The sequence below is a fragment of the Sphaeramia orbicularis genome, chromosome 3 (genome assembly GCF_902148855.1).
Source record: "Sphaeramia orbicularis chromosome 3, fSphaOr1.1, whole genome shotgun sequence".
Lineage (NCBI taxonomy): Eukaryota > Metazoa > Chordata > Actinopteri > Kurtiformes > Apogonidae > Sphaeramia > Sphaeramia orbicularis.
Genome location: NC_043959.1, coordinates 31469224 through 31488338, shown reverse-complemented (window position 1 = coordinate 31488338; position 19115 = coordinate 31469224). Strand labels below are relative to the sequence as shown.

Sequence of the window (19115 nt, the reverse complement as noted above, 5' to 3'; positions counted from 1 at the left end):
TAATGTTTTATGTAAAGCACTTTGAACTGTCTTGTACATGAAATGTGCTATAAATAAAATAAACCTGGAATAAACCTAGAAATAAACCTGCTTTGCTTTGCGACTCTATGAAATCCCAGGAGGCTGTGGGGTCATTTTATGGAACTACCGGTAATTCACCAGGTATTATCGCCTCCATCCTGGGCCTTCACTAATAAACTCAACCTGTTCTCTTGATCTCCACTGTCGGTTTCACTGATTGGTTAAAACAGTTTCATGTTATTGATGAAGTTAAATGCAGCAGTCACACACTTTGCATTTTGTTTACTTTAATTATTGAATCATTATTACTCCACTCTCCCCGAAGGGGAGGCAAGGGGTATTGTTTTTGGTTTGGTTTGGTTTGGTTTGTTTGTTTGTTAACACTCTAGCAGCAAAACCATTGGTTGAATTCATATCAAATTGGGTGTAGATTGCCAGTGACCCAAAATAGATGTCATTACATTTTGGGAAAAGTAGGTCAAAGTTAAATTTTTTATGATTTTTTTTAAATCTTTTTTTTCTCCCATTTACTTATAATGGGCGACATGTCTGTAAAAACATCAATTTTGTTTCAATTTACTTGGCAGATAGATAGAGGCAATTGATATGCTGACATCAGCACAAGCATAGACATGATGACATCAGCTTGATCGATGCCAAATTGAGCTACAATACGTGCGAGGGGCGGGGTTTGTTTAACATATTTTAAAAATTTTTTGCTGCTGATGTGAAGTCACCGTCCTCCCATCTAATCTCTGACGTGTAAATTAATTTAAATGACACAAATCTAATCTTAATTCTAGTAATTTTATTGAAATATATATATATATATATATATATATATATATATATATATATATATATATATATATATATATATATATATGGATGGATGGATGTATATATAAAATGTGATACTGAGTACATTTTCATTTGGCAAACTTGAAAAAAACTTGAACTAAGTTGTGTTTCTTTTTTTGTAAAACTTCAACCAATATTAGTATCTGTTATGACCAACAGATGGTGCTCATTTTCCACCAGAGCAACAGAATGTGCAGCCTGAACATTTTCCTTAAAAGTATGAACAGTGATAAGTGACACTTTAAGTAAATTTTCTAATGAACATTTGTACACACGGTATATAAATCTATATACTTCCATATTTTTTTTTGTTTTGTTTTTGTCATTTTAAATTATAACACCTTCATCACCGTACATGGAAAACGTGTCGAAAAAGCAAAGGGATTACAACAAAAGAATGGGTGTTATGCTTGTGTATAAATGAATTTACTTTACAGTGACACTGCATATGGAACCCCTTTGTGTTATTTTTGGATAAGATAATTGTACACATTGTGTCAGATTAATCTACAATAATACACAGTATTTCGTTGGACTGGCTTTAGCTTTGCATTTACTGTGGCATCTAGTATGCTGCACATTGCGTCACAATATCACAATTTCACAATTATTCTGGAAAAAGGTTACTCTGGACTCATTAGATGATGTTTTTCTAATGCTCCATAGAAGAATCTTTATGCTCCTCAGCAAACTGGAATATGTTTGTTTAAGAGATGAAAGAAGTTAAAAGAAGTTGCTGCAGATGAAACACTGCAGTGGAAGTGGAAGTGGAAGACATTTACCTATTTGCTTGGTTAAATTCAAGTTGTGACTTTTTTTAGTATTAGATGTGAAGCAAAAACTGTAAAAAGGTTCATTGTGTATGATAATCTTTATTTAAAGAGGCAGTAAAAAAATAAAAAATCACCAAATAAAACTGTCAGATTTGTACATGATTGGGGCTAATGGACTGTAAACACCTAATATAGGCAATGGATAATATACTTGTTCTAGCTTTGAGTATCAGTTATTAAAAACTGGTATCCATCATTCTCTGAGAGGAGGGGTCCCTGACTGAAGAGTTATTGTTAGATTGTGATTTACAGCTCAAGGCGAGACACCACAGGAACATAAAAACACCTGCGAAGAGAAAGGAAAACCTGTCAGTAATTCAGACCACATAAGGGCAGCAGATAATCATGTAGGGTTTCTTATGATCCTGCTTGTACTCACCCTGTAGGGAGTTCAGTACAGTGAAGATGTACACGCCAGGAAGGATGTTGGAGCTGAAATAAGTTGTGGCGGCTAACCCCCACGGTAACCCTAGCACACAGCTGAGGCCCAGCACTGTCGTGGCATCCTTCCATAATCTGCTCCGTCTCTGTTTGTCTATCTTCTTCCAGCTGCTGTCACCTCCAAAGGCCCCATCACCCTTTCTTAACCCCCACATCTTGAACAACACCACTCCCAGCATGCAAGAGTTATATAGAATCACCAGGCATGGGAAGGCTACAGCCGTGATGAAGATGACTAGGAGCTTCTGTGGGAACTGGCTGCTTACCCAGCATCTGCAGGTTAATAAAAGAGAAAATTCAACACATGGGCAAAAAATAAGAGAAAGTAAGACAAGATTTTTACAGTATTTGTTTCAGTCCTAATTTGTACAGTTGTGCTCATAAGTTTACATACCGTAGCAGAAATTATGATTCTTTGGCTATTTTTTCAGAGAATATGAATGATAATACACAAACTTTTCTTTCACTCATGGTTAGTGGTTGTGTGAAGCTATTTATTATCAAACAAATGTGTTTTCATCTTTTTAAATCATACTGACAACAGAAACTATCCAAATGATCCTGATCAAAAGTTTACATACCCTAGTTCTAAATCCTCTGTTTTGGCCCCTTTAACATCATTGACAGTTTGAAGTCTTTTGTGGTAGTTGTGGATGAGGTACTTTATTTTCTCAGATAGTAAAGCTGCCCATTCTTCTTGGTAAAACACCTTCAGTTCCTTTAAGACACAGGTGTCAAACATGCGACCCGGGGGCCAAAACCGGCCTGCTAAAGGGTCCGATCCTGCCCGCGGGATGAATTTGCAAAGAGCAAGTTAGGGCATCAAACTCAAAAATAATATCATAATAACCTATAAATAATGACAACACCAATTTTTTCTCTTTGATTTAGTGCAAAAAAAAATACATTGTGAAAATATTTACATTTACAAACTATCCTTTAACAATAAAATGTGAATAACCTGAAATGTCTAAAGAAAATGAAGTGCAATTTTAACAATATTCTGCCTGTTACTAAATGTTTTGTGCATATGTATAAATGATAAGTCGAGGGATAATATTGATAAAACTGTACTTATATTTCTTAACAAATTCCATTTTTTTCAGGTTTTTCACATCCTTTTTGTTTGGATAGATTGTAAATGTAAATATTTGCAGAACTGAATGTTTTTTTTTTGCACTAAAACAATTTAGAGTTGTCATTATTTATTGGCTGTCATGCTACTATTTTACTGATTCGGCCCACTGCAGATTAAATTGGGCTGAATGTGGCCCGCGGAAGAACATGAGTTTGACACCCCTGCTTTAAGATGTTGGGTTTTCTTGCATGAACTGCACGTTTGACACCTCCCCAAAGTGGCTCAATAATATTGAGGTCAGGAGACTCAGATGGCCACTCCTTCACCTTCACTTTTTTCTGCTGTAGCCAATAACAGGTGGACTTGGCCTTTTGTTTTGGGTCATTGTCATGTTGGAACATCCAAGACTGTCCTATGCGTTTTCTGTCAGGGTATGTAAACTTATGAGCACAACTGTAGCTGTATTGTTAAAATCTTGAATAAATCTTACATCTGTCCTATTAAATCTGGACTGGACTTCTGGGATGGTGTGTTATCATCACTCAGGTTTACAGTGAATCTACCATAAACTCCTAAAATCCCACACACCGTCACGACCAGCGTAGGAATACCTAAACAAAGACAAGAGGCCGAATTTACATCAGTGTACAGTATACTTTACCTTTGCTCATAACGTCATAAATAAGGCATCAATTGCAGTGTGTCTTTTCCAGACTGGGTCTTTATGGATTCCCATCATACAGAGTTAGCCTTTTATGAGGTGTTACACTTCATGTTGTATTTATCAGCCCTTTATCTGCGCTGTTCAGCTCAGTTAAAGGTAGGCCTATATAAAAACGAGGCTTAAACTGTTGGGGACGACAGCACAGGTATACCCCTGAAATCCCTGCAATCCTTTGTTATTTAAAACAAATAAATGACACAATGTACAAAAGATATCAACTTAAATTTGGATGATTGATATGTACCAAGTTTGAGATTGATTGGCATACTATTTTCTTAATAATGTCCAAAAAACAAGATTTTTCAACAGAAGCTCCCCCAACCATTTAGAAAAAACACACCACCTGGTGTCAAAATATGACATCATGTAAACTCAAGATAATAGCATGAAGAAAGATAATTGTTAGACAATCGATATGAACTCAGTTTGAGCTACATTGACCTGATAGTGGCAGAATAATGGTCAGAGAACCAATTTTTCCCAACAAAACTCCACCTAGTGAATGAAAATGACACAACTGGAACTCTGGATGGCACCAAGAAAATGGACACTTGTAACACATTCAGTATGAACCAAATTTTGTTGTTTGATTTATGTCCAAACAACTGATTTTCTGAGGTTTTATGAATATCTACATCAGGGGTGTCCAAACTTTTTTTAAAGAGGGCCAGATCTGATAATGTGGAGATTGACAGGGGCCAGTGGTCCCTTCGGACGTTTTTTAAACAGTAAAAATTACATATAAAAGCGATAATTTTAAAAACAACTTTATTTTCATTGTCACAATATCATTTTTTAAAAATGGCAATGTAACCAAATCTAAGCCACTCAGGTGTGAACAAATTAAAAATAAAAAATAAAAATTCTGCCTTCCTTTCACATCTGGAGTCAGATAACATAGAACAAACCGTGTGGAGTATCTTAAACGTCCAAGAAGTTGATAAAAATCTTAACCCCACATTCATTTTAAACATGACTTATATGAGTAATCATTACTCATATATTACTCAGTAATGCAAAGTCTGTTAACGTTTAAGATGAAAACATATGACTCTTACTCTTGTCTTTCACAAAATCATTCAGAAAGTAATATTTGTGTCACATCTACAAGTACATAACACCAGCAATTATAGGCAACTAACCTGGCAACTTGGTAGCCTGCCTTGGTGGTGAATTCACTGAACTCCCAGGTTCACATGAAGAGTCACTGTTGTGAGTTTAAAGCAGCTTGAATTTGCTTCACTTTTTCAGAACGCTCACTCCCTGCTAGCTTGTCGTATGCGTTAGCATGTTTTGTCTGCTAGTGTGTCTTTACATTGAATTCCTTAAACAAGACAACAGTCTCTTGACAAATTAGGCAAACACAATCGCCTCGATTTTCAGTGAAAAAAATTTGTAATTCCCATCTCTCCTGGAAGCGGCGGCCCTCACTGTCAACTTCCGTTTTTTTTATTTACAGGCGGCGTGGTTAGAAATTAGCGAAAATGGTTCACGGTAAAGTCATAGAGCCAGATAGAGTTAGAGTGGTGCTGCCACCATGAGGTGAAAGGAGAAACTGCATTTTGAACCTTTTATGATTCATGTACTCGGATCAACAGTCCAAGAGGGCCATAAAGAATACATTGTAAAACCGAAGCTGTGGGCCGTATAAAATCTGACCGCGGGCCGTGATTGGTCCCCGGGCCGGATTTTGGACATGCCTGATCTACATGATCAGTAAATCAAATATAGGAAAATTCATGATTTTCACACAAAAAATGTAAAACACAGAGGATAGAATATAATAAATGGAGATAAATTACTTAAGAAAGGCTAAATATAGAGGAGAATTCATTTGAGAACTACCAAAACAGTGCGTCTTTATGGGTTAATCACCACAGAGGGACAGAACCATTATCAGACTTATTTCCACTCACCCCATCCCACCAGGCTGAGTTTGAGCAGGTATCTTCGGACGTAGATGTTAAAGACTCGGACCAGGAGGAGGTAGAGGTGGAATCCCTCCAGAACTGTCCAGGTGAAGGTGGCAAGCAGAGACCAGTGCAACACGAGCCCCAGGGCCTTGCAAATCCGACCATCTTCAGTCACTGTCAGGCTGGACAGCAGGTAGATGAGATGAAGGCAGAAGAGTGCTAACGTCAGCTGGATGTGCACACCAATGGCCTTCTCTGGACGCCGTCGCCTGGAGGTGGGGTGGCAAAATTAATATTTGCCTATTATACACACATTTTCCTGGTATTTTACTCTCTTATCCAAGGTACTCTGCTTACAGGAGCTATTTGTAATATTTCTAGTTTAAAGGAGTGATATTTTGCTTTTTTAAATGGAATTATGCATTTTCAAACATTTCCCTGTGGTCTACATAAACTGTAAATACTATGCTTGGGTCTGAATTCTTCATTAATTCAACTCCACAGGTCCATCTTCAACTCTATTTTTGACTAATGAAATGAGACAGGTCATTTTGAGCACTGGCCCTTTAAATCCAAACGAGCCACTTCACGCCCCACCCCCTCCAGGTTGTTGACCGTGCTTTCTGTCCCATTCAGCCACTTGTGTTCATTAATTCAACCAACAACTGAACATTTTAGGTAACTGGCTCGAGGTTTGGACATATTTTCAGTTTTTACCACAACCTCTGCTGTTGCCAAACAATTATGGTGTACTCGGAGAAATGTTCGTCGGAAATCTTGACCTTATATGTGGAAATGTCATGATGTAACTAGTTATAAAACGGAACAAATTAAGCAGGAATTGAAACAAGTTGCAGAAATCCACTTGATTTTTGCCAAAATGAATATGAAGATAGCTTTACAGCACCTGGAGGGTTCAAATTCAAACTTTATGAACTATTAGGGTCCAAATACACAAATAAATGTACCAAAGACTAATAAAAGTGGGTTTAGCAAAATATGACCCCTTTAAGATATAAAAAGTCACCTACAATTATTATTTGGTCATTTATGTCAATTTGTATGGATTAAACCATTTCACCCTATCACAACAGTGAGTACCGAGCTTCTGTGGCATCTAGTCTGCCCTCCAACATACAGTAATTATATAGTGCCCTCATTTCATTCATGTATAATAATACCTGAATAATATCTGAATGGATGGGCCATAACTTTCTTCAGTTAAACAGAGAAAAAACTGAGGTAGTCGTTTTTGGACCCAAGGAGGAGCGTCTTAAAATCAGCATACAGCTCCAGTCACTTCAGTTAAAAACCTCAGACCAGGCCAGGAATTTGGGTGTTGTCATGGATTCAGACCTGAATTTTAAAAACCACATACAAACAATTACAAAGTCAGCTTACTATCACCTCAAGAACATTTCTAGGATTAAAGGACTGATGTCGCAGCAGGACCTTGAAAAACTTGTACATGCATTTATCTTTAGTCGAGTTGACTACTGTAACAGTATCTTCTGTGGTCTGCCTAAAAAGTCTATTCGACGACTGCAACTGATCCAGAATGCTGCTGCTCGAGTCCTCACTAAGACCAAGAGAGTGGACCACATCAGCCCAGTTCTGAGGTCTCTACCCTGGCTTCCTGTCTCTCAGAGAATAGACTTCAAAATTCTGTTACTAGCATATAAAGCACTGAATGGTTTAGGCCCAAAATACATTAGAGACCTTCTCGTCCAGTATGAACCATCCAGACCACTCAGGTCATCTGGTGCAGGTCTGCTCTGTGTTCCCAAAGTCAGAACTAAACATGGAGAATCAGCGTTCAGTTTCTATGCTCCATATATCTGGAACAAACTACCAGAAAATATCAGGTCTGCTGAGAGTCTGAGTTCTTTTAAGTCCAGGTTAAAGACTCACCTGTTCACTGCTGCCTTTGACTAAAAGGCTTTTGACTTTTTAAATTTTATATTCTCTTTGAAACTCTGCACTGCAACTTTTACTTTAATATGTGTGTGTTTTTATTTTTATTTTATTTTATTCTATTTTTTTTTTTTTATTTTATGTGTTGTTTTCTTACTTGCTGTTTTTAATCACTTTTTATATGTTTCTTTTATAATGTTTTAAATGTGTTTCTTTTTGTTTCTTTTATTTCAATGTCCTGTGTGAAGCACCTTGAATTGCCTTGTTGCTGAAAGATGCTATACAATGAAACTTGCCTTGCCTTGCCTTGACTATAAAGCCTGCAAGAGGAACTATAACAACTGAAGACTTAAATACGACCAAAGTGTCTTGCAAAGTGACCACTATCAGCAAAAACATCTGTGGCTGATGAGAGACAAAAGCCAAGAACGGAAACAATCAAAAGTAGAAGCATAACTAAAGTCAACATTGCTGTTGGTTTCTTTTCTTTTCTGACATTTCTCAGAGTAAATAGAGGAATGAAGTGTGACACTGAACTTGCACTGTTTCTTCTACTTTGATAAGTTATTGAGTGTTTTAAAGACATAGAAGACAGAGTATACCTTTGTCTTTGCTGAATGTGTTGTTGTGTGGTTTAAACTACTCTGTCAGATCAATCTTGTGAGAACTGGTCTTCAGAGCAGCATGTGGTGATTATCACTCTTCAGTCTTATCATTGAACAATAAGCTCTTTCTCTGAGTTACAGACCTTACTCTGAATGTTACACTCGGTGAGGAGGTGTACTCCGAGAGTACTTTCTGTTCTATTCTTTAAACTGTGTTTTCTGTCAGCAAAAATATTTCATCAAAGCGATAACATGTCCTAAAATACATATCAGTTCTATCCATTTGTTCCAATTACTGTCTTAAACCACTTGCAAACAGCTTTGTTTGGTTTTCAGTAAATTCTAAGAATATCTTTGTTGGAACAGTTTACAAAGTTATGTTAAAAACGTCACCATCTTGACTTTAACCACAGAATTTTTTTTAAATTATGTGACGGCCCCTGCTTAGATGGCTGAGACTGTGTATGCTGCTTGGCTGTGATGTAACTGTGTGCGTTCTCTTCTGAGGTAATGGATCAGCTGACGTATCACCACTCGGAAGTAGCTGAGCCCAGTGTTCTTGATGTGGATGAAAGTGCCAGATCTGGTGTTATACTCTCTCTCCTCTACCAGCACCTGCATCCTTTGTTTGCTTTACCTTTTGTTTATATCAGTCTTACAACCTTACACCTATACAATCCACACATCCACATGCACACTACTGATATTACTGACTACACACCTCATATTTATCTGGATATTTTGGTTATCTTGCTTTAGGCTTTAATAAATCTTTTACATTAATTCAGCACCGTGTACTTCTCCCGTCTTTTTGTCATGGCCTGGTTATGACTATTAAGAAGATAGAATGTTGAGAAGTAACTTGTGACCAAAGGTTTGCTGGTTCAGTTCCCCAGACCAGTTCTTCTTCTTAAGCCAGTTTAAGTAATATGACATCATAACAGTGCACTTTGTTTTGCATTTTCCTTTTTTTTATGAATTGAACTTTATTAAGTTATTTTTTTAAAGAAAAAAAAAAAATAGGCCAGACAAAATATAGAATTTCACACCCTAAGCCAGTTGTCAGTGCAAGTACACTGAAGACAATAATGATAAGACGATAACAGTGCATTTTCAGTATAATTATTCATACTAAGGGCTGCTCAAGTCCTTTTGTTTTAGTTTTTTCAGTCATTATAATGTGTTTTTTTTTTCTGTTTATTTTCTTTCTCTCTCATGTGCAGTAAACATGTTATCTAAAGCATCTGCAGTCATAAGTAGTCATGAAATCTACCTGGAAAATAGAATATATTTTACTGCTTGCTTTTTTTCCTCATAAACATCTCTTGTCTCAGTTACCATAGCAAAAGTTTAACACTTGTTTGTCTACTCTATGCAGCCCACACATTAAGACGTATCTCTGATGCATCACTGGGTTTGAGGCTGAAACCTCAAAAGTGGAACGTTCTATGGTTACAGAAAAATATTTACAGGTCATACCGAAGCTGTGATAGCAATCACTCCTGGGGGGTACACAACCACAATTTAAGACCTCCCCCCATCATAAGTGACGGATTGAAGTGGTGGAATATGCAAGGTTGCTGTGGGCTGAAAAAGTTATTTAAGACACCGACCCCCCACCTCACCACCAGATGCTGCACCCAGTGGGGTAGTTCAGGGTATACGGCGGTATACAGAGTAGACCTACTTATTTTTCAGCCAGCATTGTGTATACCCACTTCTAAATCCCACTAATGCACACCATTCTGTAGTATTTGAGCCAAATTGCCCATGTTTTTCCCCTGGGATGGTGAGCCCATGACCCGCCCTATTCTGCCTCTAAATGGCTAGTACTTGGTACCTTCACTGATTAGATTGGTTAACTTTAGGCATGAGGACTGATGAGCCAATCAGAGGCCGAGTAGGGCGGGTCATGCCGAGGAAAATATTGCTAACTTGGCGCCGGAGCCAGGGCTCTGCTTAGCGCTGGCCACCTCTGAAACCTGACTAGACACCTCAGGTGCTAGTGTCACCCCAGTTGATTGACAGGTCACTGCACGTCTCATTGAAGGATGCGCGATTATAGGAAATACAACCAAGAAAGGCAGAATAAACGTCCTTCAAATGAGTGACACATATCGAGAGAACCTACTTTCATGTAGTACATAATTCTGAGGTAAGTTTTACAATGGTTTCAGAATGAGTCACTGTTTTAAACTACTGGTCATATGACGGCATATTTAGAGAAGAGATGTTAGTTAGTCATTAGTTAAACTGTGTGAGTGGGCTAATGTTATCAAAGGCTAACGTTATGAAAGGTTAATGTTATCCTATGTTTGCCTCATGTTGAATACATTTACATTCATGCAGCTGCTTGTGTGACCAGTAAAACCTACAAACTGCTCCTGATCAAGTCATGTTAATTTTATAATAGTGAGCAAATACTACTGATGGATTTTTGGGTAAACTAAATAGAGTAGTCTGACATGTCACTGTTTCTAAAACAGCGTTTTTCTGGACTACTTTAAAAAATAAAAAAAAAAAGGCCACAAATTGAGAGTATACCCATTTCTCCAGGGACCACTACACCACTGGCTGCACCCAGTCAACAAGCACATTAGTAGAACCTGAGACTCACTGATAATGACTTTGCACTGATGGATGTAAATCTTTTGAGTCAGTCAATCTCAAAATATACACTTGCTGCTTTAATTAAGCAATGAAAATTAATAAAGATGAATTGGAGGCATTTCTTGATTAATTGAAAAAGATGATACAGCCTAGACTGTGGAAACTTTTATAATAAATGTATTTAAAGTAAATAAAAACACTCACTGTAAGAATATGTAGATGATCAAGGTGACAGCTGTGAAGAACACAGAAAGTGCTGATCCAATGTAGTTGATATAGCTAATTTTCTCAGCACTTCTTGTATCCACTGTTAAAATGGGGTTCTGTAAAAAAGACAGAAACAATGAACAATTTTCAATATATTCCAACCATTTATTTTATTTTATTCTTTCTATATGGGCGCTTCTATGAAACTGGTCCCTAAAAACAGGACATGGGGGCTAAAAATTCAAACCAGATGTAGACTAATGTTATGAAGCAAGTTTGGAAGCACTTTGGGTCTGTTTTAAAAATAAATATTTACTGAAATAAAAGAGAAACGATCTTTCCGGTAAAACACATTTTCTATTATTTTTCTATTATTTTTAATACAAAAATCTGCTTGTAACGCGGTAAAAAGGACGCAAAAATTACACGCTACTATTTTTTCAAATATCTTTTTATTCTCTCATGTACATTTTGGGAATTGAACTAATTATGTAAGGCAGAGTGTTTCACAAAAATGACCACTGTTGCAAAATCACTTGCGATTTCTATGTGTTTAAATGGGCAGGTTCCACGTGTAATGCCAGTAGACACGATGGGTTACACACGAAACCTGGAATGAGACTGCCAGTTCATGAAAAACCCACATGTCTAGTTTAAAAAAAACACTAGGATCATCAAATTTGACACAGTATCTTTATTTATAGTGGTGCATAAGACCATTTTAAGCCATGTTTTCCAGATCAAATGCACTGATACTTAGGTAGCTTTCCATGTCACAATTTGTGTCCTATTTTTGGCCCCTATATTTTATCAAAAATGTATTGATTTTGAGATGGCTCAGAGCAAGAGTATAATTTTTTTTTTTTGCATTTATCTGAGGTAATCATTAGGTACATCCTGGAGGGAAATATGTCTAAATTTCTCTTATTATTGGGTCTAAAAAGATGACAAAGTGCCAGGTACCAAAATGAACCCAGTTTCATAGAAGCACCCATATGTATAAAATATTATTTTAGTGACAAAGTGACTGATAACAAAAAGAAATATTTGCTTGAAAATGTTATCATGTCTTACCACAAGCACTGCAAAAAAGCTCAGATGGTTGCAGCTACAAATGTAGTCAGTTCCGACAATGGTAGTGTCACAGCCCTCCGTGCTCCAGTTACCTACACATGCAAATAACCAGTTTATATTTAGTCTTCCTAGTTGAGTAGTTGAGAGCCAGTATTAGCTGAACCACACCAAAGCCAGGCATATAGATGCATACTTGGTACACCCTCTGACTCCTGCCAAAAGACACAGACCCCATTCGGCACCTGAAACACAAGAAAATCAAATTAATAGGGAAGTAGATTATAAAATATTTAATAATAACATTGTTGGTTTTGTTACTTTACCAGCTTGTTGTGTTTGAAGATCAGTTTAACTGGTTGTGATAGGTTTTTCACTGGGATGTTCCCTGCCCTCACCACTAACACTGTTTCCCTCAGAATAAATCCAGATTGGGCAGGTGGGGGTGGTTCGATCTTTCTACCTCTTCCACGAGGACGAGTTGGCTGCAAAGACAGACACAGGGCAAGGATGTATTTTTAATTTTTTGTTACAACTTTAAAGCATTTCTTACAAAAATTGTGAATTTGACCCCTACCCCATTCAGGTGGCATCCCCACAAACCCATCCATGTAAACATTCACATATCAAACAGAACACCAGAAGAAGCAAATGAATATACACAAGCACAAAAAACAGACTGACCAAAAAAAAAAAAAAAGACTCAAACCAGTTTGTGTTGATCATTATGGTTATAACACCGACATTCTGGACCTCTGGCTTTAGAAAAAAGTCCCAGCAGTCAGAGTATGGGCATTGAGAAGACTAGAACGGCAGTCAAAGAGATAGATAGATAGATAGAAAGAAAGAAAGAAAGAAAGAAAGAAAGAAAGAAAGAAAGAAAGAAAGAAAGAAAGAAAGAAAGAAAGAAAGAAAGAAAGAAAGAAAGAAAGAAAGAAAGAAAGAAAGAAAAACAAACACTAAGTTAAAACAAGGAGTCAGGCAAAAGGCAGGCTCTTGATATTAGTTATAAACTGTGAACAAGGATGTATTTTTTATCACCTTCCAGATGCACTGAGGCTCCTGTTTGGTATCAAAATTCCCCAATTTCCATAGTGTACAATGACAAACTGTTGTCATCCAGCATTTACACAAATCTATGCAAATTTGCAGCAAAAAAGGAAAACACAGATGTCGAGTCTTCCTTCTAAAGTGAAAATACTTTTACAAAATAGTAAAAAATACCTCTGTAATCTGTCCCTCAGATCAGTAGTAATGGTGGGTGTTACATTTGAGTCATGTTTTAAGTAATGCTATTCAGATTGTTGCAACATATTCAACTCAGAAACTACAGGATGTTCCCTTTTAACTGTAGTCATGCATTTTGACCTTTAACCTCTTCTGTTACAAGCCTCACAGTAACTTTTAAAATTCACTACACTTTAGAAAGGGATATGGTTCTAAGAAAATCCTGGATGTTAAAACAGTGTTGAATAATAAACGAAACAACCTTTTAACCTAAAGCTAGAGGTAGCTTTATAATATTAAAAGTCTAATGACAATATGCTTGTGTTTGACTTCATTTGAAAAGAAACATCTCATATTTCACGTAATTAACCCTTTCGTGCGTAGTGGTCACTACAGTGGACAGCTATTCAAAGGTATTCTTTTGTGTATTCATGGATTTTATTGTTTTAGTTCCATATCAGCCGACACAGTGGACGCTTATGCATAATCCCATACACTACAATTTATTACCTCCACCAAGGAGATTATGTTTTTGCCAGGGTTTGTTTGTTTGTCTGTTTGTCTGTTTGTTTGTTGGTTTGTTTGTTTGTTTGTTTGTCTGTCCGTTAGTGTGCAACATAACTCAAAAAGTTATGGACAGATTTGGATGAAATTTTCAGGGTTTGTTGGAAATGGGATAAGGAAGAAATGATTAAATTTTGGTGGTGATCGGGGGTGGGGGGGCCCACGAGGGGGGCCACTGATCAGCCTTGGCGGAGGTCTGCGCTCTCCAAGTGCTTCTAGTATTATTACTGTAACTTTGCTGTTCTTGATCTGCAGTAACATGTTTGAGTGTAAATCAATTCTTTGTTATTGTTATGAGGCTGTAATTAACAAGGGTTTATTTTTAAACAAAAAGTTTTTTTTGTTGCATATTATCTCCATAAAGTGAGTAGTAACAAATATTAGAGTATGTTATAATGTGACAAAACATCTGATTAGCAGCATTTTAAAAATGTATTTAATAGTTTTCACACAGTATATCAGTAAATACATGTTTATTTGCTTCAAAAATTAAACGCATGGTGTCCAACTGAGTGGATATTTTTGCAATTCCATGAAAAATAGGTTCAGTCAGTCGCAGTGTTTTTGTTTTTTTTTCATGCCTGAAGAGGAATAAAAACACTCAGGGAAAAAAAAATCTTGATTCATGCATGAAAGAGTTAATGTGTGACTGCAATGCAATGTGTCCATCAGGCTAAGCATTATATATATATTTTTAGAACACTTTAAATCACTGGTTCCTAAACTGTTTCAGCTTGAGATCCAGAAAAAAAAAAGGATCCCTCTTCAGGACCCAAACCTCCAAAAAATATCATGAGTTGTTATAGATCTACCCTTGTATTGACTGATCTACTGTCAAAGTTCTGTCTTTTTTTTTTTTTTTTTTTTTTTTTTTAGATCTACATTGATTTTATCCTGTTACATCTTTTACGTTATGCCTTTATGTGTTTTTCTTTATGTTTACTCAGTGACATTTTCTGTCTTTCTGTCTTGTGTCATTTACAACTGACTCCTCACCTCAACATTTCACATGAATTTCGGTATAGATAGATAGATAGATAGATAGATAGATAGATAGATAGATAGATAGATAGATAGATAGATAGATAGATAGATAGATAGATAGATAGATAGATAGATAGATAGATAGATAGATAGATGTACTTTTTTCATCCCAAACTGGAAAATTGCAGTACCACTGCAAACATGAAAAATAACACAAGAGCAAACACTATACACAATAAATTAGAAGTATAAAAAGGTCTGGGTAGAATCTGGATAATTAATGTGCTAAAATAGAATTGTAAGGTCCCAAACAAGTTGTAATATTCCAAAAGAGAAGGTGCAAAATGAGACATTTGTGAGACATCAGACAGAGGTGAGTTATTATAGAGTGAGATGGAAAGTGTGATCATTTTTTTCTCCTTTTTTAGTGAAGGGAAATTTATTCACATATCATGGTATTGCCAGTTATTTAACTTTGCAGATTCCCAACCCATTTTCTGCTCCCACCCTTGTTTTATGTTTATGTTTATGTTTATGCATTTGGCAGATGCTTTTTTCCAAAGCGACTTACAGGGGAAAACCAATCAAATCACTCAATCAATCAAATTTTATTTATATAGCACCAGATCGCAACAAAAAAGTTATCTCATGACACTTTATATACAGAGTTGGTCAAAACCAGACTCTAAGCCAATTTACAGAAACCCAACAGAAATTGTTTGGGACAGACAGGTCTTTATTCCACTGACCTTAAAGTAAGTGCTGTTGACCAGTGTGACCACCAGCAGTACCTCCTCTTCAGACGCATGGCCTCGGCTCATCTGAAGGGCTGACGATGGGATGTGAACACTGTGACCAATAATTCCCACCTCAGCCTTGAAGTCAAGATATACACAGAAGCTAGTCACATATTGACAAATATTGTATACGAGGGGCACCAAAGACACCGAAAACAAAAATATGAGGAAACATTTGAGGGTATTTTGATGATTTTTGTACATGTTTTAGGTTCAGTACAATGTAGTAGAAGCTTTGGCATATGATGCGGTATTTTTATCAAAAGACAAGAGAGACAAAAATATCACCTCACCACTTCAGACGATTTCACATTAGTACGAAAGAAATCAAGCTTGCGTAGTCTTTGTCTGCAGCTCCCTATTCTGTCTTCAAAGCACCTATGTACAAACAAATAAGCATTTCAGCAACAAAGTTTACAGGAAGAAAAATTCTATACTTTTTCTTTTTGGGCGTTCCTTTTTACAAATTTATATCTGCCATCTGATCAAAGATCTAACTTCTGTGGAACCATTTCAACACAGTGGTATAAACAGAGAAATACAGAGTCATGTGCAAATAGTTCCTGAAATGGTTTGATGAACTGACGGAAGACATGTTTTACTCAACGACAACAACATTACAATACCTTAACTTGTTCAGTTTTGTATTCTGTTCAAATGTCACTGAATAACAGGAAAAAGCTTCTAGTTTCAGAAGAAGTAAAGGAAAAAGTGTCTGTAAGTTTCAGAGAAAGTAAAAGATCTATGATGTACATAAAGAACAGCGTTACATATGGATCAGTTTAGGGTCTGTGTGTCAGTTACCTTGTCCAGGAATCATTTTCTTGACAATCACTGATGACAGTCTCACAGTTATGTGCTAGAGAGGAAGAGAAAGAAAATGAAAAAGTCAAAAAATACCTTTCTTTAGATTTAAAAGTTGTTTTTATAGCACAAAAGCAAATCGGATACAAACGTTAAAGTCACATACTGAAAGTAGATGTTGAAATAACTGATTCCCTTAAATAGAAACACAATATATCCTGCTCTTAAATTGCCATTAGCTCAGAAATTGTGGGTTTTAGTTGCACAAGTTGTGGAGTCAGTGTGTATCTGGTTTATAAGGCTTTAAAAAAAAAAAAAAAAAAAAGTCATATACCTTGATATATTAATAGATCAAATAATATTCTCCTTACAAGCATTTACTACACATATCAGTAGATGTCAAGAACTTACCATGAGCCCAGGTGACAGAGGACAAAAACGTGACAAGCATCAGTAAAATCCACATCATGCCTCGCTACACACACAAATGAGGTGGCAGCTCGATGTGCAGTGCTGTTTGTGGTTTGGTAGATGAGGCGAGGAGGGAGTTTCATATCTGCAAATGTCACATGGTGACATGGGAGCAGAGGTGGATAGCTCATAGGAGAGGAAATGACTAATTTCAGTCGCAAATTTAGTACCTAACTGTTTAGTTCTTTATAGCAAAATATTTTTTTAGTCTTACGGTTGTGTTATTTCCTGCCACATTGTCGATCAATATGAGGAAATGTAGGTGAATCTCTGTCAAAGGTTAAGTCACTGACAGAATGTTACTGTAACAATGATGTGGAGAGTTGAAGAAAGTGAAAAATCAGATTGTTGATAAATGGATCTATATTAGTCCCTGAGACGTAATAGCCAACATTGTCTGGCGCAAATAAGAGGTTTCAAAATGCTTCTGTTTTCCGTGAAACGCAACAAAAACATAGTCATGCCATTTTAGGTGTGATGGGCACCGCATGCTGACAGTCGTTCTTCATGGGGAAGTGAGACTAGGAGTCTAGACTACATCATTTTCCCAGAATTTCCTGGAAATAAAATTAAATGGAAATACTTGACAATTGAGATAATTCTCACGCTTGAAGATTTCAAATATTTAACTGAAATTGTAGGGGAAAAGAGAAAAACAGCAAAGTTTTTGACCAAAAGTGACAAAACTGTGACTGGAATTTCAAAGATTACAAAGTAAAAAGTACCAAAACAAGTGCTGTAAAGAGGTATTTCAAATGAGTTAAAAGCCAAGGTTACAATGATCAGGCAGATGATGACATGTTTAGGCTTTATCTGACAGGAAATAAGATTTAATCACATTTTAATCCTGAAATCACAGACCTCATCTGCTGAGGTTTTACAGAATCAGTCTCTGACCGTGAGAAAACAAAAGGTACTTTTCTTTTAACTGATGACCCACAGTATAATTTAGCAGAATCACCATTACCAAACATCACACTGGTCTTTTGACTCCACTTACTCTGACCAAAAACGTCACAGTCAGTGGTTTCTCAAAGATTCCTTAAAACTTTTAATACATTTTAAATAATCCACATTATCCACAAATACAATAAGAACAGTTTTTCAGGTACTTACATTATGTACCAATTCTTCAGTTTTTACTTATTTTTACTTTTACTCCTTAATGTTTCAACAAAGTCATTACCCCATGTTTTAATGCATTAGAGGGAAATTCCATGCTACTTTTGTTCTGCATTATTGAATGGTTTTGCAACATCAAGATCAATTTCCTCATAAACAAACAGGACAATGACACACATAGAAAAGAAGATTCCATGGTGTTATCCGTCTGTGGCCAATGACAAGACAATGCAATAAAATGAAAGCAAGGTAAAACATGTAAAAAGACAAGAACAATGTAATGTAAATAATCTAGAAATGTAACAACTCCAAATAAGACAAAAACAATTAGATGAAACAAGCTGTGTTGTTGTTGTTATTATTATTATTATTATTATTATTATTATTATTATTATTATTATTATTTGACAGAATATTTTAATAATATATTATATCATTGGGTTGAATTATCAATTACATGACAACAGTAGTGATGGTAGAAATAACCCTCAAAGGCCTAGTTTTTACTTTTCTACAGGACATTTCAGAGCCTGTACTTAGACACTTTTACCACAGCAAAGAAGCTGAAACAGTACGTTGACAGTGACCCATGAGCATGCTTTTGTCATATTGGCAGTGAGTAAACTGAGTAAAATAAGAGCAACACCTGAATTTACACCAACCAGCCAGAAGATGGTGCTATAAAAGAGCAGACTGAAGCTGTGTTTTATAGACTGTATGTCAATATTGGGTCAACAAAATCTGTGAAACAGGAAAAAAAAAATAATGATACAGTCTTTTGTGGGATTTGTTTGTTTGTTTGTTTTGTTTTTAATCAGTCCAGTCTTCAACAAAGGAACTGCACTTGTACTGTACTTAGACTTAGCAG

At 36.3% G+C, this 19115-nt stretch overlaps 1 protein-coding gene across 1 annotated transcript; it reads right to left on the bottom strand.

The window, feature by feature from the left end:
• Positions 1 to 1734: 1734 nt before the first annotated feature.
• On the bottom strand, positions 1735 to 17180 carry adgrg3 (adhesion G protein-coupled receptor G3). Its single transcript, XM_030124334.1, has 12 exons — positions 17066 to 17180; positions 16655 to 16709; positions 16144 to 16228; positions 15803 to 15928; positions 12605 to 12763; positions 12475 to 12523; positions 12282 to 12373; positions 11205 to 11323; positions 5875 to 6140; positions 3725 to 3845; positions 2095 to 2429; positions 1735 to 2001 (listed from the first exon to the last, which is right to left on the bottom strand). Exons 1-12 carry the CDS (start codon positions 17121 to 17123, stop codon positions 1892 to 1894), a joined length of 1575 nt encoding a protein of 524 aa, XP_029980194.1. The 5' UTR covers positions 17124 to 17180; the 3' UTR covers positions 1735 to 1891.
• Between the last annotated feature and the right edge of the window lie 1935 nt (positions 17181 to 19115).